General features: G+C 37.4%; 1 protein-coding gene across 1 annotated transcript in view; it reads right to left on the bottom strand.

Moving 5' to 3' along the window:
* Window positions 1-26,260, bottom strand: part of Tram1 (translocation associated membrane protein 1) — a 43,053-nt gene that overhangs the window by 5,579 nt on the left and 11,214 nt on the right. Inside the window, 9 exon segments of the mRNA XM_005392105.2 lie at window positions 1,932-2,095; window positions 2,338-2,481; window positions 3,484-3,588; window positions 3,690-3,760; window positions 10,854-10,938; window positions 12,641-12,699; window positions 16,668-16,784; window positions 16,908-17,029; window positions 18,789-18,879. Coding sequence (XP_005392162.1) covers window positions 1,932-2,095; window positions 2,338-2,481; window positions 3,484-3,588; window positions 3,690-3,760; window positions 10,854-10,938; window positions 12,641-12,699; window positions 16,668-16,784; window positions 16,908-17,029; window positions 18,789-18,879 — 958 coding nt within the window.

Genomic DNA, 26,260 nt, shown 5'->3' with positions numbered 1-26,260 from the left:
ACTATTTTTATTTATGGGTAACCCATGTATACTGAAAATTCACTGGAATCCACACATATTAAAACACTATTAGATAGAATAAGTCAGCAAGGTTGGAAGATACTGGAACAGTACATAAAACAATTCAATTTCTATACACTAGCAGTGAGCAATCTGAAAATGAAGGGAAGAAGATTTTATTTTACAAGAACATCAAAAAGCATTACGCATTTAGAAATAAATTTAATGAAAGAAGTACAAGATTTACTGAGTGGTAACTATGAAGTTTAACAGAAAGAAATGAAAGACCAAAATAAATGCAAAGATGCTCATGTTCACACTCTCCCGAGGCTATCTGAAGGTTGAAGGCAGCCCACACCAACCCCCAGCTGACCCTAAAATCCTATGAAAATGGAAGACACTTTGAATAAATACAGTGTGAAAAACAACAAAACTGGAGGCCTCACATTTTCTGATTTCAAAACTTAAAAGCTACAGAAATCAAGCTAGTATGATACTGGTATAGGAACAGATACAAAGAAATGGACCAAATTCAGAGTGCAGAGTTAAACTTGTACCATATGACTTCTTATAATGCTATTGAGACAGTTCAGAGTAAGGTTGGTCTTTTGGACAAATGGCACAGGAGCAACTGGGCGTCAACCTGAAAAACTACAAAGTGGTACAGCCACTTTGCAGAAACAAAACGTGATAGATCCACACAGTGAAACATTTGGTCATAGGAAGAAATGAAATCTTGCTCCATGCTGTAACACAGATGAACCTCAAAAATATGCTAAGGCAAGGAGGCCAGTCACAAAAGACCACATACTGTGTTGCTCCATTTGTATCAATTGTCCAGAAGGAGCCAATCCAGAGAGACAGAAAATAGACTAGTGGCTGCCAGGACAAAGGGCACAGAAAGAGACCGCTACGGGCCAGAAGGGTTCTTTTTGTGTATGATAAAAATCTTCTGCAATTAATGGTTCACACAACTTGGTGAATGTACGTATAAAAGAATGAAATGTACACTTTCAAGGGCGAACTTTATTGGGGACCCCCAATGAAACTGTTTAATAAATATTCAACATCCCTAACTATCTATAGATTCACCGTAATTCAATCCAGTATCTCAGCAAAATTTTTTGTATGGAAATGGATCATGTACAACATGCTAACAACTACCGGTACAAATGGGAAAGACATAAACTATCAGATAACAAGAGTTACAAAAAGCAGAACAGAGATGATATATTTTTAAACTAGCACTCTCTGTGTTACAGTTCCAAGTAAAACACTAAATATACAGTGAAAATATTATCTGCAATGTCAATGTATTTTCATTCAAAAGCCAGGAGAACAGCTAAATGCAGGCGCAGAGACACAGGATCAAGTAATTGGAAGTTATAAAAAACACTGTTCCACTTGGGACTAAAAAGCAGATGGGAGGGGGTTGTAGTTTTTAAAATGTGAACAAAGCTGGTCATGGTGGTGCACACCTGTAATCCCAGCACTTGGGAGGCTGAGGCAGGAGGATTACCATTAATTCAAGGCTAGCCTGGGTTATACAGTGACTTTAACACCAGCCTAAACTATACACAGCCAAGACTTTGTCTCAATAAACAATAAAAACAAAACAAAACAACAAAATGTGAACAAGAACCTTGGTAATACCACTCTTCCTTAGCTGCATACTACAAGTGCCCACAGACATTGGTCGACTGTGGTTCAAAGTAATAATCGTGGAAAACTTGTGAAAGGAAAACTTTGCTGACGGATTTGAGGGGTCACTCAAAGGATCCCCTGTCTATACAACACAGGAAGAATACTTTTCCTCATCTGTTAAAGACCAAAATCAGTTTTCTTTATAACGTTTGAAAATAAGACCCATAATAAAATTTTAAAAATGTTTTTAACTTCCGTAAATTTCTCACTGCTTAATGGACACAGACCTGTTCCTTTTCTAGAAGACCTGCCACTTTTAGTCGCTGGTAGTTTCTTCTTTACAGGCGGGGCCTGGAAAGTAGAGTGCTCCCTCCACCTTCGAAGCTGGAAATTAATGAACTTCCACATCATGAAAGCCTGGGTAATACAAATGGACGCCAGAACAGCAATTCTGAAAAATATGGAGAAATAAAAAATCAGTACAAGAAAATACTGTCATTAAATGAAAGTATTATACTTTGCTTTGACAATAATTCAGTGCTACAATTTTCATTCTCTTGACAAGATTATGTTAATGGTCATTCCACGAATAATTTACACTAGAAGGCTTCAGTTTAGTAATTCAATTTAGAAATAAAACCGCAACAGGTGCACTGCAGACTCACTGGTAACACATATTGCACAGTGACGCACCTAACAGCCAACACATTGAAGTCTCCAGTACTGAAATCCAGCTTCTGGTTCTCTGCTCTTGCAAGGCCAAAACCAACAGTGAGGACCGAGAGGATTAAAGTCAGAAGTCGTCCCAAAACAAAAAGAACCGCCCACAGAGAGAATCTGTAAGAAAAACGTCGCTAAGTCAAATCGTGAAAACATTTCATTAGAAATTAGATCCCAATCAAGTAAATGCATTTGAAAACACTTCTTATTCTTCTGCAAAAAAGCAGATGTCTGGGAAATACAACATATCATACTCTTAAGATATTGCAATTAAAAAAAAGAGAAAAATAACACATATTAACCTACTTAAGGTTCTAAAAATCAAGCAGAAAAATCCGTTTAGTTTTTTGTTTAATTCATCTCTCTTTCAAACATATTTTCATTAGCACATGTTTACAGTACATAATGTTATATTCATCATGGGGAGCTGGTACATGTTTATTTCTTTTTTATATAATACTAAAATTTCTCAGAAATATGCAGAATAATTTTGAAAAATGCTGGACAAAACAAAAACTGTGCTATAAAGAATAGAACACTGAATTCCCATCTCAGAGTCCTAGTTTTACTTTAAAAAAAAAAAGACTTTACACTCTACAATTTATACCTCTCCAGTTTCACTAGAGTCCAACTTTCCCATGAAAATCTTGTAGAATTTCTAAGGCTTCCTTTTCTATTTTTATTTCCTTCTGAAAGTTTACTTCTCTATCATTCCTTTTCCCAAGAGAAAAACACGCAATAAACAAAGTAGAAGTTAAAAGCAAAAAGTAAACCCTAAAAGCCTTGAAAATTTCAAGTTCTAACATAGTAATCTCTCTGGCTTCACTGAGATTAAAATGCCAAGTGTGCAATGTTAATTTCCTATCACTCTGTTTGTAACTCTGTATTGTCTGTACTGTTCTTTTGCTATTTTGTAAAAGGTTGTCTGTTAATGTTTTCCTTTTATATATATATAAAAAAAAAAAAGCCAAGTGTGACTATTACTAATTAGTTTCATTTCACTTACTGCTGTTACTAGTTTAAAAAGTAGTAAGCAGTACATTAAGGGCACTAACCCTGGTAGCCTAGGCACTGTTACATAATCTACCACACACAAAAAAGAATGACTTAGTAACTTACCCTTTCTGATATTTTTCATCACTAAAATAGAACAGGCGAGAGATGTGGAAAAGAAATTCAACAAAATAATGCAGCACCAGAAGAACAAGTCCTAGATGATTCAAGCTGTTGAAAAAACACATTTCAAATGGAAAGATTAATTATCAATGAAACTAGCATACTATCTGTCCTGTCTACTCATATGCCCAAGCAAAATCCCAACTCACTTCAAAAGATAAGCTCCAGCAATGTGAAAGAGGTAAAGACCAATGTAGACAAGCTGACGAGGAATATCTTCCTATAAACAGAAAAATATATATAGATTAAAACACGGTGAAAGACTTTTTTTGGTGGTACTGGAGACTGAGCCAAGAACCTTGCCCAGACTCAATGAACACTCTACCAGTGAGCGAGCTCTGTCTCCACATTTTCTTTAAACAGCAGTAAGACTGAACTGAGGGCCCTGTGCACGTTAGGGAAGTGTTCTACCTCGGAGCCACTTCACCATCCCTTTATTTGATGCAACATTTCTGGTTTTTTGAGTCAGGGTCTCGCCACATAGTCCAGGCTGGCCTTGAACTTGCTGTGATCCTCCTGCCTCAGCCTCCCGAGAATGTTTCTGTTCTTTAAGAGCAGCTGGTAGAGTGAAACTGCACTACAATGGAAGTATGATACTGAAGGCTATTCTTCTCTCACCTCACCCCAATCTCTCACGCCATAAGGCTTTCTCAACTTTTTTTCTTGGCTTCAGGTATTTCATGTGTAAAATGTGAATATTTGGGTTTGTATCAAACCGATGAACTCAAAATCCCTTTCAGAACTAAGATATATAGTTCTTTTTATAATAAACATTAATTAAATGATACAAAATATTGTCATTATTGTCAAAATAGCATTAATCACAGTTATATGCTGGGGATTTCATGTTCTTCTAATACTAAAATGGCTGCGTTTATTAGCAGTGCGGTAATTTACCTAATAGTCACATTTTTAAACTTATGCTTTAAACCCCTCCTTGTCAATTACAATCATTGAAACTTGAGGTTAAAATTCTACTCTCTCATTTACGGTACCATTTAACTACGTATTTTTTCTCATCAGTATCTCTGTAAGCCCAAGTATCCAGATTTAATTTTTGCTTCTTTTTTCTCCTATAGTCTCTAGCTGATTTTGTAATTCTGGTTATCTCAAAAACAAAAGTTTTTAAAAAACTTAAGTCAAAACCTATGAGTGGACTGTGAAGTCAATTTAGGAGTCCCATTAGCATCATTTAACGTATGAAAACAGAATTTTAAAAAGCCAGTGGGTAGAGTAAATTTTATTATGAAATTCTAGGTTTTATACACACACACTGAATTAGGAGGTAAATCTTGCTTTGCATCCCAGGTTGCAGTTAAAATGTTCACGAAACACTGACAGGGATAAATAAACTCAGTACGTGCTTGTTGACGAAGCGCCTCTGTTGTTTCTGCTCTGCCTGGTTTGGACTATTTTCCTCATACGCATTATTTATTTATAACACAACATCAGCCTAGTTACTGCTCATGTAGTACACCGACTAATTAGAACGATGAGCGTGGCGGGCTGATGCTGCATGTTTCTCAGAACCTCATTACACGGTCCCCTGCTTCGGGACTCCACTGCTGCTCTATTTCTCCCCTGTAATTCCCAGGGGGAACTACTTCTCCCAATATTCCGAGGAAGAGTAGATTTTACAGGTCCAGTTTTGAAACTGAAAACACTTCTTTGGTAAGAACAGTACAAAGAATCAAGTATTAGAACATAAGATAGTCTGTCTAGTACTACAAACAGTACTGTATTTTGAGAATCTCAGGAAAATTCCTAAGATAAGATACCAAGTTCATAACGGTTCTGCCAACTGGAAAAGTATTTCTAAACATATGTGGTCTTAAGATCCTTTCCATGTAATTTTCATAGTTCCAATGAAATATCTTCCTCACAGAAGGGAAGAGGAGAAAGGGTACTGAGATAACATGCTGAAGTTAACCACAAGGGAGCCTTTCTCTTCTGTCACCACCACCTCAGCAGAGCTCACTTATGGTGTGACTGATGCAACTGACTATGCTTGGATATAAAGCTGTCCCTATATATGAAATACCAGTGTTTTCTGAAGTACAGTTTATTACTGGTATAGTACAAAATGATTTAGACAGTATACAGCAGAACACTTTAACATTTTAATTTTAAATTTTTTAATGTATCTTACTAAAATGCCATGAATATTGCACAAAATAAGTATATAGTCAAAAGTATTAGTAAGTAGTACATAAATATGTTACAACAGGATGGTAGCATGTAAGTAAGTATAAGCATCATCACTGCCATATTCCTTCAGGTGTTAATGCCTCAAAGTTTTGATGAGAAAACAGACCAAGAGAATCCTCAATATTTATAAGGGAAGGTTTAATTTTTAACTACTGACTGAACTCACTTTATTACCCAGAAATATGCATAAGTCAATGCAAAAACTATTATCCTATAAAAACTATTTTACAGATCTGTTACTTATTAGAGAGATTTTAAAAAATTATTTCTAGGACTGTGGATGTAGCTCAGTGGCACAAGCACCTTCCTGGCAAGTGCAAGGTCCTGAGTTCAACTCCCAGCTCCCCCATCAAAAAAAAAAAAAAAAAAAAATTCATTCTAAAGAAACCTAAGCAAGCTTTAAAAATACACATCTGTAATTTATCGAAGAACCTAAACTGCCTTTTTACTCTCTGAAAAATCTAAAAATTACAAATTAGAAACGCATTTCACTTTAAAAAACCATTCCATTTGTCTAATCTCTTGTCTTTAAATCTCAACTTGACTAGTGTCAAGGCTGTGCTTGACTTCAGCTAAAAAAAAACCCAACCCTACAACTTCTTTCCTACACCCAGACTCAACTTTGTATGTTAACCCTCCTTTTTGGTAGTCAGTTGATGTAGCTGAGAATGACAGACGCTAAAACCCATCACTAACTTCTAACCTTACAATTATCAAATATCTAAGCTTTTAAAATAGCATCTACAGCTTTCAAAGGGACTGAAGTTATCAAGAAACATTTTCCTACGTAACGGTCCCTTCAGCTTTATACAAACTGACCAGTATCTCTAAAGAAATATTTGTATACTCAAAACCTACCACAAGGAGTGGTAGGGATAGTGCTAACTGGAAAATACACACCCTAGAAAAAGGCATTCTCATATGAAAACAGAGAGTAGGTAGTACACCATGATTTTTAAAGTAAGTTTTACCTAGAAAGTAAGTGTTGAGCATCCTTGTTCCAGGCCAAACGCCCCAGCACTCTCTAGTCCCTTGGTGGTTCAGCCCCACTGGTGTGTGCTCACACATCTGAGACCAACCAAAGACCTCACCTAGCACTGCAGTCACCGGGGCACACGTATACGGGATGCGGCAAATGTGAGAAAACCAAGGAGGCTGGGAAAACCTGGCCCTTGCAGAGAGAGCTCCTGAAACCAATTCACTGGACACACTGCAGATTTCAACTGGGGAGCCAGCAAGCCACCCAACAGTGGCTTATCACGGCTCCAGAAATTACAGTCCAGATGCCATAAAAGTGGCTAAGAAGAAGCTATGTTGTTTCTGAAAACATTTTTATGTCATCCTGTATTGTTGTTATATAAATTAACTCTTTCTACCAGGAAACTCAGTTTGAGATTTATTGAAGATTGTTAATATTTTGATACTTAGAAAAATATATACAATGGAAAGGAGTTATCAGAAAAAATTTTTCAATCTGTGTGTGGTACAGGAGCGTGAACCCGGGGCCTTCACACTGAGCTGCAACACTAGTCCTTCCTTTTTGCTTTGAGATAGGTCTTCTGGAGTCATTAAGTTGCCCAGTCTAGGCTGAGCATCTCATCACCCTGCTTTAGTCTCCCAGAAGGCACTGATTACAGGCAGGTGCTACCTCTCAAGTTCTTATGTGTTCTTAATGCTAACGTTCAAGCAACTTGCAGAAGGGTAAGATCACAGAATGACTTAAAATTTGGATAACCTCATTTTTCATGGAAATCTAATGAGTATAATACATTTATTTAAAGAGAAAAAAATAAAACCGTTTCAAAACAGGTTAGTAGCAGAGTTACAATGATTAATACATTGTGTATTGCTGTCTTTGTAGTAGCTATTTAGAGTACAAGGATACAGGCATGGTATCTTGTCCAAATAATATCAGCACAAACCGTTCTTTTCAATGAACTAAAAGAAACTAGCTATAAACTACCTTGTGTATAAATATATTTCTTTTTCCCTTTCTTCCTTTCCTCTTTCCCCCATCACAGTTTGTCTTTTCTTCTGAATAGTTTCTTCCCAATTCACAATATCTATTTGTACATTTTGGATCATATTTACCTGTTCAATTTCTCACACTAGTGAGACAAAGTATAACACATTTAAATCATCAACTCTAAAACCATAAGTAACATTCTAACATTTTTCACTAAAAAGGGTACCCCATATGTTGGTAATTTCTATTTTTATAAGCAAATATATTTCTTGGCAATATTATACTAAAAAACAAACTATCACATAAATGCTCAAACATAAGGGAAAGATTCAAAGTTACATATGAAAAGTGTGGGCATAACTTTCATGAACAATGGAAAAAATCCATTTCTAATTTAATACTCCTTGATATACAATTATGTACAATCAAGTCAATTATGTATGCAGGTAGGTATAATGAAAGTAAAACTTAAGTTTACCCCCAAAATTTGTATGTTAAATTAGCTGAGAAACACTTTTTTTTTTTTTTTGTCTTTTTGAGACAGGGTCTCGCTATGCAGTTCAGGCTGGCCTTGAGCTCACTTTGTAGCCCAAGCTGGTCTCGAACTCGCAACAACCCTCCTGCCTCGAAATACTTTTTTTTGAGACGAGATCTCTATGTTGCCCCAGCTGGCCTTGAACTCCTGGCCTCAAGTGATCAACGTATGTCAGCTTCCCAAGTAGCAGGGATTATGGGTATTATATGTCACCATTCCTAGCTAAGAAATGTACTTCAAGTCTTCTCATGAGTAAAACAGAACTGTTTGTCTTAACATGTACACAGTATATATTATTATTATTATTTTTTCCTGATACCGGGAATAGAACTCACGACCTTGAGCTTGCCAGGCAGGCACTGTGTTGCTGAGCTAAACCCCCAGCCCCACGTTATATATAATTTAAATTTTCCCCATAGAAGAAACTAACTTATTTGCTACTAACACACCTCTTGAACTGCTACTAATAGTGTTTTCTTTCTTCATTTGTCTGTAAGATTGGATCAAAACAATCACTGTACTAATTTCTTCCAGTAAGGAGTTCTTCCAAAAATAACTTTCATAGAGTAAATTTTAAGAAACTGTTTAACACATATGCAGCTGTTACTTTCAAATTATGTTAATTACTTGAAACAGTTACTTTCAACTGTCACATGTAGGTGTTAAAAATAGTTTCAGTTAGGTTCTAAGTTATGCAAATTATTCCATAAAAATCAGATTGCACTTCTGGAGAAATGCCATCAGGCAGGAACAGAGAAGAAAGAAACTTTAGGAACTAAAGTGAACAATTATTTTGAAATGTCCCTCTTATCATGGCCAATGAGCAAAACATGGACATGGATTAGGAACGAAACCCAGACATGCGCAATGGTATCCAAATAACTAAAGGAAATTTCAAGTATTTGAGCCATCCTATTAAGACATCAAGAAACAAATGTCTAACAGAACTTTCTATAATTGCAGGAATATTTGTATATCTCTTCCCTCAGAAACGGTAGGTACTACAGCCAATGGGTATTTGAAAGTGGCTAGTATGGCAGAGATGGAACTGTGTTTTTAAATTTAACTTAGGCATGCTCGTGGCTACCACCATTTGGTCAGTACAGCTCTCGAATACCTATGATCCACATTAGGAGTTTACTAAGTACAGGAGGGCTCCTGGAGATGGGGGCCTAATAATTTTATCTTAGGGCAGTTTGAGGTCAAATGTTTAAAAATAAATGAAGACCTTAAATCCTAATCCTCACAATCAAGTCAAATGGAAAAACATTTTACTTTGTAAAAAACACCACCATCAAAAGAACTTGTATGCCACGGTACATGGATTCCACTTTGGTGCTGTTCCCTAATCCAGCAGACATTAATGACGGATACATACCACATAAGACACAGGCAAAACAAGGGTTTACACCACAAATCAGTAATCTGCAGCACACATAAAAAGAAGTGGCTTTGGGGAGGACAGACAGATACACTAGTTACTGTCATAATTCTACTGAGGGAGTCTTCTTGAAATAAGGGGAGGGGTAAAGAAAAAAACATTTTAAATGTAGAACAGTGTATGTGTGTAAATGTATACACACAAACATACACACTCTTACACACCCTGACAGGGAATGAGTCCCCGTATCATCCATAACCGTGTCTTGATAGTTACTAACACATAGCCAAATTCCTTTCATCTATATCCCTACCCACTTACTTACGGTCCCCAGGTATTATTTTGACGTAAATCTCACATTACATATCATATATGGAGATTAAAAAAAAAAAAACCTCCCCAAAGAAAGGAAATAAAAGTGCGTAATGTATCAGCGGGAAAAGGCATTATAGAAAAAAAGAATCGATGTTGCAGGATTACGGTGAATACCGTATGAGTAAAGCCTGGGAAGGGAACAGAAGAAGAGAGCAGGGAAGAGGTGCTGCGGCAGAGATCTCCAGAGCACAGGCGTGCTGCTTTGCTTCACATGCACGCAGTAACGAGCCAGTATGGGGGGCTAATTAAAGGAAATGAAGTTGACTTGTGTGATACCCGGGAACCTGACTTCAGAAGCACTGAGGGTAAAAGCAAGAAAGGAGTTCCGGCAGTGCCCTAGCAGCCTGCTTGTTTAAACAAATATCTTTCCCACAGGCTAAAAAGGGAATGCTCCACCCATTTCAGGAAAGGCTTCCCTGGTGAATATTTAACCGCGGTTTACTTGGTTTTTCTCAATACTAAAGTTTTCTTTGGGCCTCACACACAGAACTAATAGCTATAGACTAATCTGACTAATCTTTTTTGTCTTTCTTGTGAAACAAATCGCTAAGAATATCAGTAAGATGACTAATATCACATTTAGAAATTTGCTTAAATTTTAAATTACTAATATAATTTAAAAATGAACAATTAATGTGTCAAATGTAAAAGATCCCTAAGTCAAAATAATGACTGAAGTTTGTCTTAAGGAACTGATTTTAGTCTTTGTGGAAAGGGGGGAGATGGGAGAATGACAGGGGAGAGTTGAGTAAGGGCAAAGACTTAAGAAAATACTTAATTTTAGAACAACTTTTCAAAAAGAGAGAGAGAAAAAAGACAATTTTTAAAACTATGAAACCCCAGCTTACTTTTTTGGTTTTCTGGAAGTAGAGTTCAGGGAAAGCATGAAACCAGTAAGCCAACTGTGATATGTAGAAAAACTTCATTTGAAATCTGTACAAGAAAGCAAAAAATATCTTTTAAAGCACAGTATTTTGAAAGAATAAGGTAAACAAATATGGCAATCAGGAACTCTAAGCCGCTCTCTGGGTTACCATTTTGTACAATACTCTGTATCTTTAAGCACTTCTTCAGCAGCCATTTCCCCTACTGCCTTGGGACACTCCCGCAGTCAGTCAGTTCCCCGCACGAACAGGCTCGGACAGCTGCAGGAGGCCGTTGCCATGCAAATCAGACGGGGGAGCCAGAATCCCCTTTGTGTTAATTAATATTGGTTTAGCAGGTCCCGCTGGCTACTGAAAGCACAAGGAACACGATCAACCCACCTACCTATCAGGCTCGTCAAAAGGGGAACAAGGCGAAAAGACTGACACGAAAGTGAAAGAACCTAGATTAACAACTGCCCGAAAATGTGATAATCTCAATTTCATTTCCCCCACAGGAAAATACAGTAATTTTACCTAACTGGAGCATGGAAAGGCACTTAACCAGAGGCAGAGCCAGAACTACAAAGAATGAGGCACACGACGGCTCCTAGGAGATATATCCTGCATTAGTGCAGAATCAAGTCTCCTTTACGTTATAGTTCGATAGTTTTCCTGAGGCCTCTTGGCTCTCCCTTCCCCTCTCCTCCTGAAGTCTAAAACAGAATATGCAAAGCCTATTTGAAATAATTTGGGGAGTGGAAGTTAGAGTCCCACATTAGTATGATGTCTGTGACCCTATTCTGTAAAAGTTCACTGAATTAATATAATTTGTGAAAATCAGAGAATGACTCAGTGGAGTGGATATTACTGCTAGACTTAAAGATATGTAGTATGGCCGTATTATTCCCTCCTTTCCTTCATACCTCTTTCTATAGTTCTCACGTTACAATGTATTTAGTGAGTACTAGCTCGGTGACAAGCACCTTACGTCTATATAGCAAAGGTTATATAATGAAAATGAGATAGTCCATACCACTATCAAGGCACACAGAGTCTTGGTGGGCGTGGACACAATATAAAGACTTACATAAATCGTGATTACACAACCAGCAAGACAATATACAGATACTACAGAAAATAAAAACCAAAGTGACAGTTTTGGGGATGAAAAAGACTGATGTGATGGACTAATGTAGCCAGAAAAACTGATACAGTAACTGTATTAGGGCAAGGCTTGAAAAATGAGTAAGTTAGAAACACCTTGTAACCACTGAGTTCCTGGAGGCACTGTGTAGAAATGTGGGGACTACAAAAATTTTAAAAAACCATAACCCCTCAGTTTATAGAAGGGAATAAAAATGAGGAGAGACTGGGGGTAGAAAGGAGTAAAGGCATGGAGATGGACCCATAAGGAGAAGAAAGGTGCAGCATACCAAAATTAAGATTATTGCTGAAGTCGTGTGTCTGAGGCTAATGAAGATGCTGAAAGGCTATATAAAGCACACAGCAAGAGTTTTCTTGTGGCAGTGATACTGCCAAGACTTAACACTTGTACCTATTTTATGCACTGTTTCCCCTTCTAAGGAGGGTAACGAGAATGAGCTCTGCTTACTTGTAATAGGACCACAGTAATATTAAGAAAGGCTGGGCCAGGGATATAGCTCACTGGTACAGCGCCTGCCTGGCAAGTGCAAAGTCATGAGTTTGATTCCTGGTACCAAAAAAAAAAATAAAATAAAAAAAATAAAGGCCGGTTAAAAATGACTTACGTCATGAGGTTATGGGGATAAGCCCTCCACAAGATGGTTGGGTCTGAGATGTAGTTTTCCTAAGAAAGAAGACATGATTATTAGCCTATGAGTATCACGCAAAGATTTACAATTCCCCACAGCAGATTCCAAACAGCCCATTTAAGCCTTTTAAAGCTGTTATTTTCAATAGTTTGAATTGCTTATTTCAGCCAAGTAAAAATCAATGTGAAAAACACTAAGTCAAGTAAAAACTAGTTTCTGACTTTCAATTATTTTTCAATCCAGTAGAGTCAAAACTACATATACACAAACAAACATAAGCAGTCAATATTAATGGTATGTAACAGAAAGAACAACTATGAGAAATGAAGTTTTCTCTAGGGTAATCAGAGAAGGGTTTCAAGAAAAAATAAAGCGTCTGACAGGAGATAAAGGATCACACTACTGCCAAAATTTTATGGGATTATGACCATAAAACACTACCCAAATTTTTCTTAGGTAACTGTGTTTAGTGGCAATCATTATGTAAAAAAGTAAAACCCTAGTGAGTTATCTTTAACAAGAATATTTTGCCAGAGTTTTTTTTTTCTAATTGTTATTAGTATACTGCTGTGATACACAGTAATACATTCACTGTGGGCGAACGGGTGCATATTCATACAGCATGGTGATCCTTTTTACCATCCTGCTTCCCTTCCAAATTCCCTATGCACTTCCCATCCTTTCAAAGAATCAACTCTGATTCACTGATTCTTTGTATCATTGTCTCAATTCCATTCATTTCTCCTCTAATCCTTACAATTTCTTTCCTTCTATTTACACTGTTCTTTCTAGATCCTTAAGATGTTCACTAGGTTATTTATTTGTGACCCTTCTATTCTCTTTTTTTTTTTTTTTTTTTTTGGTTTTTCTCCGGTACCGGAAACCGAACTCACGACCTTGCGCTTGCCAGGCAGGCGCTTTGCCGTTGAGCTAAATCCCCAGCCCCCTTCTATTCTCTTTATGTGTGCATTACAGCTATAACCTTCCCTCTCACAACTGCTTTCAGTGTCCCATAGGTTTCGGTATGTTATGCTTCCATTGTCATTTGATTCTAGAAACTACTTCTTTCCTGATTTCTGTCATCTACCAATAATTCCGTAACACATTAAAATCCCTATGTTTGTATCATTTCTGTGGCTTCTTTCGCTGTTGATTTCTAGCTTCATTCCAGTATGATTCAATAGAATGCAGTGGGTTACAGTATGTCAGTTCTGTATTTACTTAAGCACACTTAATGGCCTAAGATATGGTCTACCTTGGAAAAGTTCCATGTGCTGTTGAGAAACAAATGTGTAGTCTGTTGCTGTTGGATGAAACACCATACACAGCTGTTCAGTTCATTTGTTGTGTGTAACTCTGATGTTTCTTGCTGATTTTGTCTGGCTGACCTAACGGTGAGAGGGCAGTATTGAAGCCCCTGTCTACTGTCACCGTATTGGTGCCTGTCTATCCAGCTGAATGGAATACTGTTTTCCATGCTTTTACTTTCAGTCTATTTATTTCCTTTTGGATGAGGTGTGTGTCCTGTGAGCAATTTTTTTATTACATTTTAAGATTTTTATCCACTCTGCCAGTCGGTGTCTTTTGATTGGGGAGTCGAGACTATTAACATTAAGGAGTTTATTGACTTGTTACTGCATCATCTTTCTAGTGCTGATATCTTATTTTTTTCTTTTATTTAAGTACTCTCCAAGTCAGATGTATACTTTCCTTTGGGCTCTTTGCTGCTGCTGGCCTCCTTGTCTCTATCAAGGATTCTATTATTCCTCCATCAATTTTGCAGGCTAATTTTGCAGGCTATAAAAGCCTGTGTTGACAATTACGGTCTTTTAAGGCTTGAAAAACTTCACTTCAGGCTCTCATGGCCTTTAAGATTTGTGCAGAGAAATCCAATTATTCTGATGGGTTTGCTTTTATAGTTTACTTGCTCTTTTTCTCTAATAGCTTTTAGTATTCTCTCCTTTTGCTGAATTTCTGGAATTTCCATTATGATGCGTCATGGAGAGGTTCTTTTCTGGTCATTGCTATTTAAAGTTCCATATGCCTCTTGAATACTGAATTCTTCCCCAAGATTTAGAAAATTTTCCATTATGATTTCAGTGAATAAATTTTTTATACCTTTGAGTCATCTTCTAATTTCTTTATTCCTACAATCATCTGGCAGCTGTTGGATCCAACTTACATGGTGTCTTGTTGTTTTTACGGTATAAACACTGAGTTTATGATCTATTATATCCACCTTGTGTTCTATTTCTAACACTCCTTCCTTACATTGCTCAAGTCTGCTACCCATGCTTTCCGTTTTTTGTATTATTAATCTCTGCTTTCTTTTCATACTACTTTTCTGAAGTGCTTATTCATGTTTTAATATTGTCTTACCTTGTGTGTGTGTGTGTGTGTGTGTGTGTGTGTGTGTGTCTTTTTGAGACAGGATCTCACTATGCAGTTCAGGCTGCCCTTGAGCTCACTTTGTAGCCCAGGCTTGTCTTGAACTTCCAACGATCCTCCTGCCTCAGTCGCCCAAGTGCTAGGATTACAGGTGTGCGCCACCACGCCCAGCCAATATTGTCTTGCTTAACTCAATTAGTTTATTGTTTTTTCTTCTTTAAACATGTCAAACATTTTGGTAAAAATACTTTATCTGTTTAGCTAAATCCTCTTGGAACATCTTATGCATTTGCTTATATGTTTCTTCTTTTATTTCTTCAAACATTTTGACCATGTGGTTTTTGAGTTTTTTTCTTGTAGCTTCACCTAATTTAGTGTCTGTGAGACCAGCTTTTGGGGAAATAGAAGCTTTAGGGGACATTTTGTTGCTTTGTTGTCTTATGTTTCTATTGGTTTTGTTTTGTGGGTTAAAGATTAGAGAAAGTGTCACTACTATGGAGATCCTAAGTGTGGCCTCCCTGTGATGTATCCTTGGGTTTAGTTGTGTTTTGGTGTTTATACTCCTCTTCAACCTACTTAGCATATCTGCATGCCTTCTTAAGTGTCCAACCTTCTGGGTTGCTTGACATCCAGTACCATTTGTGTCTGCAAAGACAGACCCTCTTCCCCTGGGAAGCAGGTTTAGCACTGCAGTACATTCTCCCACACTGTCTTCAGTTTTCCCACAGAATTCTTTTGTTTTTAAAAAAATTTACAGGAGAGATTCTCATGCTATACTCTGCAAGCTAGGCTTGCACTCTCAGCCATCCTGCCTTAGCTTTGTATCTGGAATTACAGGCATGTTCCACTGCATCTACATTTTTTGTTTTGTTTTGTTTTGTTTTTGTTTTTCTTCTGATACCAGGAATTGAACTCACGACCTTACACTTGCCAGGCAGGCACTGTGCCGCTGAGCTAAATCCCCATCCCCAGCATCCACATTATAAATCAGAGTTTATACATAAAGTTTACATGTATCTATGACGTATCATTAAAACAGCCGACCAAAAATACAGTGAGCACTGAATTGGAAAGTTAAATTTTAATCTATCTCCAATATTAAGAGTTGTATCCTAGAAAATTTAGTGTCAGTTGTGTAGGTCTAACATGGTTAAAAAAAAATTATGTATTCAACTACTTTAAAAGTATATAAACTATGGGATACAATATAAATTTGAGGGGTTATTACAAATATCAAAGTTGATACTACCTTCCCTCTCCTCAGTGATATATCAGAGGTTCTGATTTCATTATTCTCAAAATTATTTTATGTTGTGTAGAAAACAACTGCACTATTAAAGGAGGAGACAACTAAAAACTTTATAGTGTAACCCAGTAACAGCATCATCAACATAGTTTTTGCTAATGTAGATACCTGAAAATGACCACAAGGCATAAAAATAACATCTATAGTGACTAAAAATGTGTAAGGTTTTCTGAAACCATGAAGAGCTTAGACTGCTGTTAAAAACTGAAAGAGAAATTTATCAGTGAACTTGTAATTTACCCTAGTCCTTTAGCAGAGTTCATAATTTTCTATGTGAAAGGAGAACAACACTAAGAGGGATATACTTACAGAGATTAGAATGAATGTTCCCCAAACACAAGCAAAAAGGTAGAAAGCACTAAGCTGACCAGATTCATTAAACTTGCTGTGTTTCGTTTTGGAGAAGTGCATTCGCCTGTTAATTTTCTAAAAAGTAAAAACATCTATTAGTAATAAAGAATAAATTATAAAATATGCTTAATATATGACTGTCATAGAATGGAGAATTAGTGCTTTATAAAGTACAGATTTCTAAGACTGCATACTTACATCCAACACATACTCTTGAATTATGGCATGAATAATTATCGCCACTAGCATGTAGAAGAAAACTGTAGCCAAATCTTTGATACCATAGTAATAAAGGGATGCTGATTCTGTAGCTTGTTCTTCTGAAGGCCAAAAAGAACACACATACACAAAAAATATATGTAAGATTATAAGAACAGCACTAGTACAACACAATTATGGAAACAAACAAGAGAATGCTAACCTAGTAAACTTTTATAGAAAACTCATAGGTAATTTGCTCTTCAATATCTTGAGTCTTAGGGGGCAATGAAAGCTGAAAGACTTTTCAAAACCTGAAAGACTTTCACAACCCATAGCTTCAGGAATTACTTACAAAGAGTTGACACATGTTAGTAACAACTATCAAAGACCAGTAAACAAGGGAGGGAAGGCTGCACTCAATAAACTGACATTGTCCCAGGTGAGTATTTCATATTCATAAAGTATACTTGGCCTATTCGCCTGTTTTTCTAAAAGAACTTTCAAAATAGCCGGGCATGGTGGCGCACACCTGTAATCCCTGCAGTTGGGAGGCTGAGGCAGAAGGATCGTTGCAAGTTCAAGACCAGCCTGGGCTACAAAGTGAGCTCAAGGCCAGCCTGAACTGCACAGTGAGACCCTGTCTCAAAAAAAAAAGACCAAAAAAAAGAACTTTCAAAACTTTCCATCTCTCCCTCAAACTGGACTCTTACAATTCTAAGAGAGAAACTGATTTGACCTTTGATTTAGTTTTGGTTTATAGGTACAGACAGAAGCAACTACTACTTAAACTTTTTATTTTTATTTATTTATTCTGACACTGGAGATCAAACCCAGGGGCATTCTACAACTGAGCTGCAATCCCGTTCCTTTTTATCTTTTATTGTTTGCTAAATTCCCAATTGTACTTGCAATCCTACTTTAGCTTCCCAAAGTATGGAGATTATAGGTATGTGCAATTGGGTCTGGACTAAATTGTCTTTAAATCTTTGCTATTACTTTAATTTTTCAAAGTAAATCTTAAATACCTGTGAATTTCTGGTACTTGTTCTCAAACTTAATGCTATGGGACCATTAGGTAAGCTTTATATTCTTCCATGGCATATTCCAATTTCTAAACACTGTAGTTCTCAGTAACCTGATATGTAAGTTACTAAATCAACTGTCCACAAAAACTATATGTAACTGAACAAAAACTCCCTTAATGTTGTACATCCGATCTTACATTCTAAATAGAAAAACCTCAGAGCTGGTTTACTGCCTGAATAGGTCTCTATTTTATTAACCAAATATCCCATTCCTCCCTTATGCTAGTTAATTATGGTACTGTACCTAACCGCAATCAATTTCCCATAACAACTTGATTTTCCCATAACATAATTTAGAAATAAAACTTTTTGAAGTAAAAAATAAAAGTGTAGTTTATAATTTCTAGAGTATACTGATATTCTCTCAAGTCAATGTAACTGATAAAGGTAGAACACAACAAAAAATGAAAATAAGCTTAAAAGAATTGTCATTCAAGGTCTAAATGTAAGTTAGAGGTCCATAAAAACTGAGCCTGAACAGTGTCTATAGAAGCCTTGAATGAACAATGACACTAAACACATTTAAAATATCTAATTTTTTCTTAAAAATATAGGAAGGCAGAGAAGGCAAATAAAAAGTTCTCTGATAGAATTTTAAGTCCGCTTGCAAAAATACAGTCAAGCAAAAACACCTAGATTTTTGATGTACAAATCAAAATGTTCAGTCTAGTCGTAGGTAAGATTAATGTATTAATTAAGATTAATGCATTAATGCATTGTTATAATGACTATTTCCAACTTTGTGCAACTGAACTTCTAATTAAACAGAAAATTCTTAATGAAAATTACTTACCTGATGCAGAGAGGGTAACATTGTATTGAAGAGTAACAAAAATGATAGAAGCTTTTGCTGTTATCTAGAAAGAAAGAAAGAAGAAAAAAAGATAGGAGTCAATTTCTCACCCTCCTTAGAAGAGCAGACCAGGGGATAAAACCAGTTCTGTTCCGAAGTCTAAGAACCAAGGACAGCCTAGCTCCTAGACACACTGACAGGCACACCAGAGTTGAGCCTGGGAATTACGGTAATTCACCTGAGTATCCTTCTGCAAATTCAGACCAGATTATGTAACTCATCCCTAACTAAGATTCCAAAAATAATGTTTGTCTACTCTAGGGCTATACAATGAAAATAAAGATCCCATCCAGAAAAATTTTAGGTGTCCATAAAAAAGGGGGAAGCACCATTAGCACGATAAAAACAGATCAAGTGCAGGGCCTAATGTGTTAATCTCCCAAACCCTTGGCATAGTTTAGTGATCAATAATCATTCAATTGACTTGACTATTGGTAAAAGCAGTCAGAACAGAAAAATTAAATGCTTACTAAACATTACAGGCACAATGGGCACAATGCTGGACAAGAAAGGCTAAAGCAATGATGAATGAAATAATACCTGATGACAAGGACTTCAACTGTCTCTGGAAGACAGGCAAGCAAGTTCTAATACTGTAAAATCAGTGTCAACACTGCTCACTGTGAGTATCCGCGATAAATCATGAAGTTCATTTTTCCCCCCCTGGGTGGGGAACAAGCCCGTCCTATGAAGGCTTCTTAAAGGAGAAAGTGTTGGAGCTGTGTCCTGTGGAAAACACTCCCTAGGCTCAGAAGGTGAGGAGGGTAGTAGAGGTAAAGAAACAAGATACAGTGCAGTAAATACAAGGCCAGGCATAGCATCAGGGAGGGATGGTAGAAAAGCCTAGAAAGGTTGAGTGGTAGAAGCACCTCGAGTTTGAATTAAGTAGTTTAGATTTTACTTTAGCACGACTGAAGGACTAAGGAAAGGGATGTTTGCTTATGCCTTTTGAAAAGATTGCTACTTGTAGCCTACATGGTTTCCACCCTGTAACCAAAATGATCCTGTCACTTCATCCCCCACCCTATCTGATTAAAATCTGTCATTAGATGCCTATCATTCTAGGATCATGTAGCCTACAAAACTGTGGCCTGACTCCACCTTCAGGCCTCCATAGCCTTATCTCTGACTACCTACTCCCTGGCCCCCTGTAGCTCCTCCTACCACAGAGTCGATGCACTGCTGGAAAATCTCTCATTAGACCTCAGTTCAATCACGTTAAGGAAGCATTCCCTGACTTCCTAGATCAGCGCATTTCCTTTGTCTGATTACTTCAGAGAACTGCACCCCTTTCCTTCGGAACACATACTCTGCTACAGTTTTACTAATTCCTGTCTTACCCATTACAAAGTAAACTCTAGAGCTGCTGGGAATACGCTTGTTCCTGCTTGCTACTTATGTACAGTGCTAGCTAGCACTGGGTTGGGCACAAAGGAGGCAACTGATCAATACTAAGGAATACAAGATAAAATACCAATTAGAGTAAGCATACAAGCCAAAGAATTTGCAAGAGACCCGATAAAAGACAATTAAGGCGTAAACTAAGGTGGTGGTAGTGGGATAAAAAAGCACTTTGGAGGCATTGTAAGGCTTGGTAAGCAAGAAAAAGAGTTGAAGATTATTGACCGATGGTCACAGCTTGAGCACATGAAAAGTAACACTGTTATTAAAAATATGGAATATAAGAACAGCAAGTTTTCAGCAGAAGAAACTGAGTTTTGGATAAACTGGTATTTCCGTGAGACACATAGGTGGAAAGAGCAGCAGGCAGATAAAACCTAAGCCTAGAACTAAGGGCTTGGTTCCCAACTGGTGGCGTTACTGGGAGGTCTTCTGGTCAGTGGGGCTGTGGCCTCTACAGGGACGGTGAAAATCTGATCTCTTTCACTTCCCTGCCATGAGGTGAGTACTTTTTGATCCACCATGTATTCTGTGCCATTATGTGCTGCTTTGTCAAAGGACCAAAAGCAATGGGATCCTCTGAAAACAGACTGAAACCTCCACAACTGTGAGCTACAGTGAACCTTTTCTCTATAAACTGATCATCTTAGGTATTTGTTAGGGTAACACAAAGCTGACGAATACAGTTCCCCAACCTAAGAAATGGTCAGAGAGGCAAAAAGGGAATGAGGACTGGCTGGTATCCCAAAAGACAAGCGGGAAACATTTTAGAGAGCTGCATGTTAATAAAGTCAGAGTTTCAAACCAGATGTGTCAGGAGAGTGCAACAGGCTGGATTCCTTAAGTCACCAGTACCCATGGTTTGAGCAATTCCAACAAAGTACTGAGAGAAGCAACCAGATGCAGCTGACTGAAGAATGTAAGATAGACAAAACAGTACTAGTAGATGCTAGGTGAAGATTTATTTATTTTTTATAAGAAAGGCAGAGATTGTGTATGGGCAAGAGTGAAGGTGCTGGGGAAAAGGGAGAAATGGAAACACACAGGACGAAAGGATAATGGCTGGGAAGCTTTGGCAGAGATGAGATGGTAAGGCTTAGTCCTCTGGAATGCGTCCCCTTGGACTGGGAAGAAGTTCATACAGGTTGTGTCTCTCGTATCTGAAATCCCTGGCATCAGAGACACTTGGTATTTCAAAGATTTTACGGTTGTTGGAATATCCACATATACATAATGGGATTTCTTGGGGATGGGACTCAACTCTAAACATAAAATTCATTTGTTTCATATGTCACTTAGACACATAGCCTGAAGATAATTTGTAATATTTTTAATGTGTCTTGTGTTTTTACTATAACCTTTCATATGAGGTACATGTGGAATTTTCTACTTGTGGCATCACATCAGTGTTCAAAAAGTTCTGGATTTGAGTAATTTGGAGTTTGGCATTAGAAATGTTCAATGTGCAGGTGATGAGACAGTAAGAGATTTAAGTTCAAAAGGCAGGAAACCAAAGGAATCTACATATGCTAAACTCACTTTCCCTGTGTGTGTGTGTTGGGGGGGCAATGTCACAAGTTAAGCATAATTAGGACTGAATGGGGACTAGTTATGTAATTCCTCTACAGAAAGGAGCTGGCTAGGAAACTCTAAACATTACTGGACATTATTAATTCCTGAGGTTAGAAACCTGACTTGTAATATTATCCAGCAGCACAGATATATGACTTTTTCTGGTAACTATTACCGATCTGTGATTTTCTTTTGGTTTGTTTTTTTTCCCGGTAATGGGAATTGAACTCACGACCTTGCGCTTGCCAGGCAGGCACTGTGCCGCTGAGCTAAATCCCCAGCCTCCCCCATACCATCTGTGATTTGAGAGGCACAAAAAGGCAGAAACTGTAGTACTCCTCTTATCTATAATTTCACCTCTTGTGATTTCAGCAACCTGGCCAAGAGCAGTTTAAAAATATTAAATGGAAAATTCCAGAAATAAACAAAAATTTTAAATTATGTGTTCTCAGAAGCTTGATGAAATCTTGTGCTATCTGCCAGTCTACCCCTGGACTTAAACCACCTTTGCCCAGGGTATCCATGCTGTATTTGCTACTGGCCCATTAGTAGCTGTTCTGGTTATCAGATCAACTGTGGAGGTGCAACTTATGTTCATGTAACCCTTACACTATCATTCACCTTGCATTATCTCATACTGTCAGAAGGAGGGAGAGTATAGTATAACAAGATATTCGAAGAGAAAGACCATGTTCATATTACTTTTATTACAGTATATTATCACTGTTGCAGCATATTGTTATTAGTCATTACTGTCCATCTCTTACTGTGCCTAACTTATTAAACTTTATTAAAGGTATGGTTGTGGAGGAAAACACAGTATATAAAGAAGTGGTATTATTCATGATTTCAGGTATTCACTGGGGTTTTGCAGCATACTGCCATAGATAAAGTGGGGAGACTACAGAAAGTAAAGTCTATGGTAAAAGAACAAAGCAATGAGAGGGCTGACACACTGGAGGAAAGGAAAGGGGCCAAGGTACCATAAAAGCCTGGAATAGTTAGAGAACTGAAATGAGCAAGAATGAGGAGGTGAACAACATGCTATCTCTGCTAGCCTAGAGTTCAAAATCTGGAAATAAACCAGGCCTACATGACTTAAAAAATGTTCTGGACACGACCTCTAGTGTGAAGGGTAGATAAGAAGATAACTTGAATAGAAAAGGCCAGTAAAGCTACCGTATTAAAGTCTGGGCCACTCACAAGGATTCATTACAAGAGAATGATAGCGTAAGTTTTTAGGGCGACACAACTTTTATGTGATTTTTAATAAACTGACTGATTAGTGAGTTTCATTCAGTTTTACATCTTTGTTTAGACTTCATATAAACACACACTCCTCTCCCATCCTTGTTTCTAGTCTGCAGTATGAGGCCACCGTTACCACAGCTGGACATGAAATTCTTCAAAGAAAAATTCAGTATCAAATTCTAAAAGCAACAAAATTTAGATTATCCTTTTATGCTAAGATTCCAAATAAAATTAAAAGGTGGCCTCTAGTTAGTTTAACATGTGCTACTAACGGGAATGAGAGAAAAAATACAAAGTACACATCCCCCAAAAAATGTATAGAAAAATTAAACCAGAAATCATTCTGCTAGCCATTTCCAAGCTTCTTTTTTTTCTTTTTTGGTACTGGGACTCCAACTCAGGATCGTGTGCTTGCCACGCAGACACTTGTGCCACCGAGCTAGAACCCTGGTCCCTAAGCTTCTTAATCTTCATTCATACCTCACCACTGCTGCTTTAGTTAAACTAATATTGCAATTAGTTGACGGTAAGATAAATTTGCTTGAACTATAAATACACTACAGATATACTGCACTAAAAAATGTTTGTGACAGTTTTGGACATACCATAACTCTCCATTTATAAGAAAAAAATAAGATTTATTCAGATCCATCTGAAGTAGTTACCTCGAACGAATGAACTATCCAGTTCTACATTTTATACAAAGTCATAAATATTGTATTTCTTTAATTGAGTGGCTGCCTGTTGGGGCTTGCTGTCTTTTCTTGTTTCTGTATTTAGAGGTTAACTATTTCACATTTGTTAGAGGAAGGTGTGATTACTACTGCATGGACTGAACTCCTGAAAGATAAAGCCAATTCCCAAACACCAAATTCCACTTCTCCACCAGCTTATACAAAATGAAGTTCTTAAAAAAAGAAAAGGCAAGTAAATGTTGACATTAAGGCAAACCATGCTCAAAAACAAGACAATACAAACGCTCCAAGATGATTGTATAGTAAATATAACCTGTAAGGCACGAACGACTGATAGTCTTGAACCCCTACTTGGAAAGCTGCTGCCTTCTCAAAGGAAACAGCCCTCTCAGGAACTCAATTCTAGAGTCCTCCTCCGTATCACTTTCACAAAACTTTTCAAGCATCCTCATTTTTTTTGATCATTCAACTACGAAGCCATTAAGTATGTTTATATTATGGGGGCTGATACTGACTATAAAACTCCAGGATTTCAAAGTTCATGAGCAATTTTTGATCATACAAAGTTTCCACACATCAAACTGACATTTCCTCCAAACGGATTACTTCTTTACCAGTCTTCTCAGTATATATCATCTCTTCATCTGCTAATGACTAATCTTTATCTCACAAAAATGCTGCCATCTATTTTCCAGGTTTGACGGTTTTCCAAGGAATACTACCAGCTACACTCCTGTAAGCCAAGCACTGAACTAAGCACCGTATAAATTAGTTAACTGTAATTCTCTCAGTGACCCAGTGAGCCCCACTTTACAGATAAAGAAACTTACCTTCGGAGATACCCTAATTTGAACATAAATCCCTCTGCCTCAGAATCTATGCTTTTACAGCTACAGTATATCTACAATGCTTCTTCATTTTGGGTAGTTATACAGTATTTTATTTCTTTGCTGATTTCAGAGTAAATCCACTGACATTTCCTCTATATACTTAACATAAAATGCTGAACAGTTCTACAAAAACATCAACTTGTTTTCTAGTACAAATACTGTAGTTCTATAATTACGTTAAATTTGAGACCAGACAGCAATTATTTAAAAACTCATATAGCAAAACTCACCTAGGCAATACTTAACCATATGGCAATAACTTGCTTTGAAATCCTAAAACTTTACCATATGGTAAGAAAAATGAATAACTTGTACAAAATTCTGTATTCCATTTTAACACTCCTTTCTGAAGTGACTTCTAAAACATCTATTTAGTATTTCCGTTGTGTCTAGGTGGTTAATATAAAGATGAAAATCCACCTACTATTAAAAATTCATTAACATGAGAGGCAAAGTATGGGTGGTGAACTTCCTATAAAACATGGTTAATAATGTGAAACAGGTTACATTGAAACAAAGTTATAGCATTTCTAAGTGTTAGGTTTTCTAATTTGTATTTTATTTCATTTAAAAGTATTGCAAATAGGCTCATGATACTCCTAAACTGTTTTTAAAGTCAGGGATTCTTACCACGTGGAGATGAGCTAAAAGAACAAAACTGTTAAATACACTATACTGTATATATGAAAGCATTACTTTTAACGTCAAAATAGAAAGCATACATAAACATCAAATTCAGCACTGTAAACATATACAGTATGTTTTATGCATGCATGCTGAAACTGACACTCTACCACTGAGCTACATACTCCACCCTGTATTTTTAGTAACACACATTTCATACAAGACCTTCTGAACTGTCGGATGCCTTCAAGCTATATTACCTGACCCCCCAGTTGCCACGAGGCAGCTGCTAAGCGGGAAAACTGAGTTTCAGACTTTACCTCCCAAGCGTCTGACCTGTGAGTTCCCCTTCTACCTGCCCTGCAGCTGTACCTGTTGCCTCCTTAACAGCGGTTTCAAACCTACGGCGTTGCTAAGAACAAATGCCTATATATCTAGATGCAGAATGCCCATTAAAAGAGAAAAAAAGCAAAACATTAAATCATCTAAAAATAACATTTTAAAAACCCCAAATGGGCTCCATTTAAAAATTTATTCCTCTGGTCAACGAGGAACAAATTCCATTAGTTTTTCTCGGGGATTCTTAATTTCACTCACATTTTTAAAGCACTCTTGTAGGCACTACTAGTAAAGCAGAAAAAAAAATCTCATCTTTACTGAGGCTACACGCCAGGGAAGAGAAGAGAAAACAACGACTTATCAGCATATTGGATGAGACACTGGGGTTATAGAGAAAAATTAAAAGGGAAAGAAAAATGGGCGTGTACATCGGGGAGCAAGAGAAACCCGCAGGCTGTTCCACGTTCACCCTGCGAAGTTTACCACCCGCATTCAACAGCTGTTAAGCAGCCGCCGAGGCTCCGGGGCTGCGGGGGAGGACGCGCGCACTCCCGACGCGCTCGGCCGCTCCCGCCCCGCGGGGCCGCGATTCACGGCGCGGATTCCCCCCCGGGGCGAGCCGGAGGGCAAGTTCGGGCCG

Source organism: Chinchilla lanigera, unplaced genomic scaffold (genome assembly GCF_000276665.1).
Source record: "Chinchilla lanigera isolate Chin_1 unplaced genomic scaffold, ChiLan1.0 scaffold00043, whole genome shotgun sequence".
Taxonomy (NCBI): domain Eukaryota; kingdom Metazoa; phylum Chordata; class Mammalia; order Rodentia; family Chinchillidae; genus Chinchilla; species Chinchilla lanigera.
This window is presented reverse-complemented; position numbering and strand designations above follow the sequence as displayed.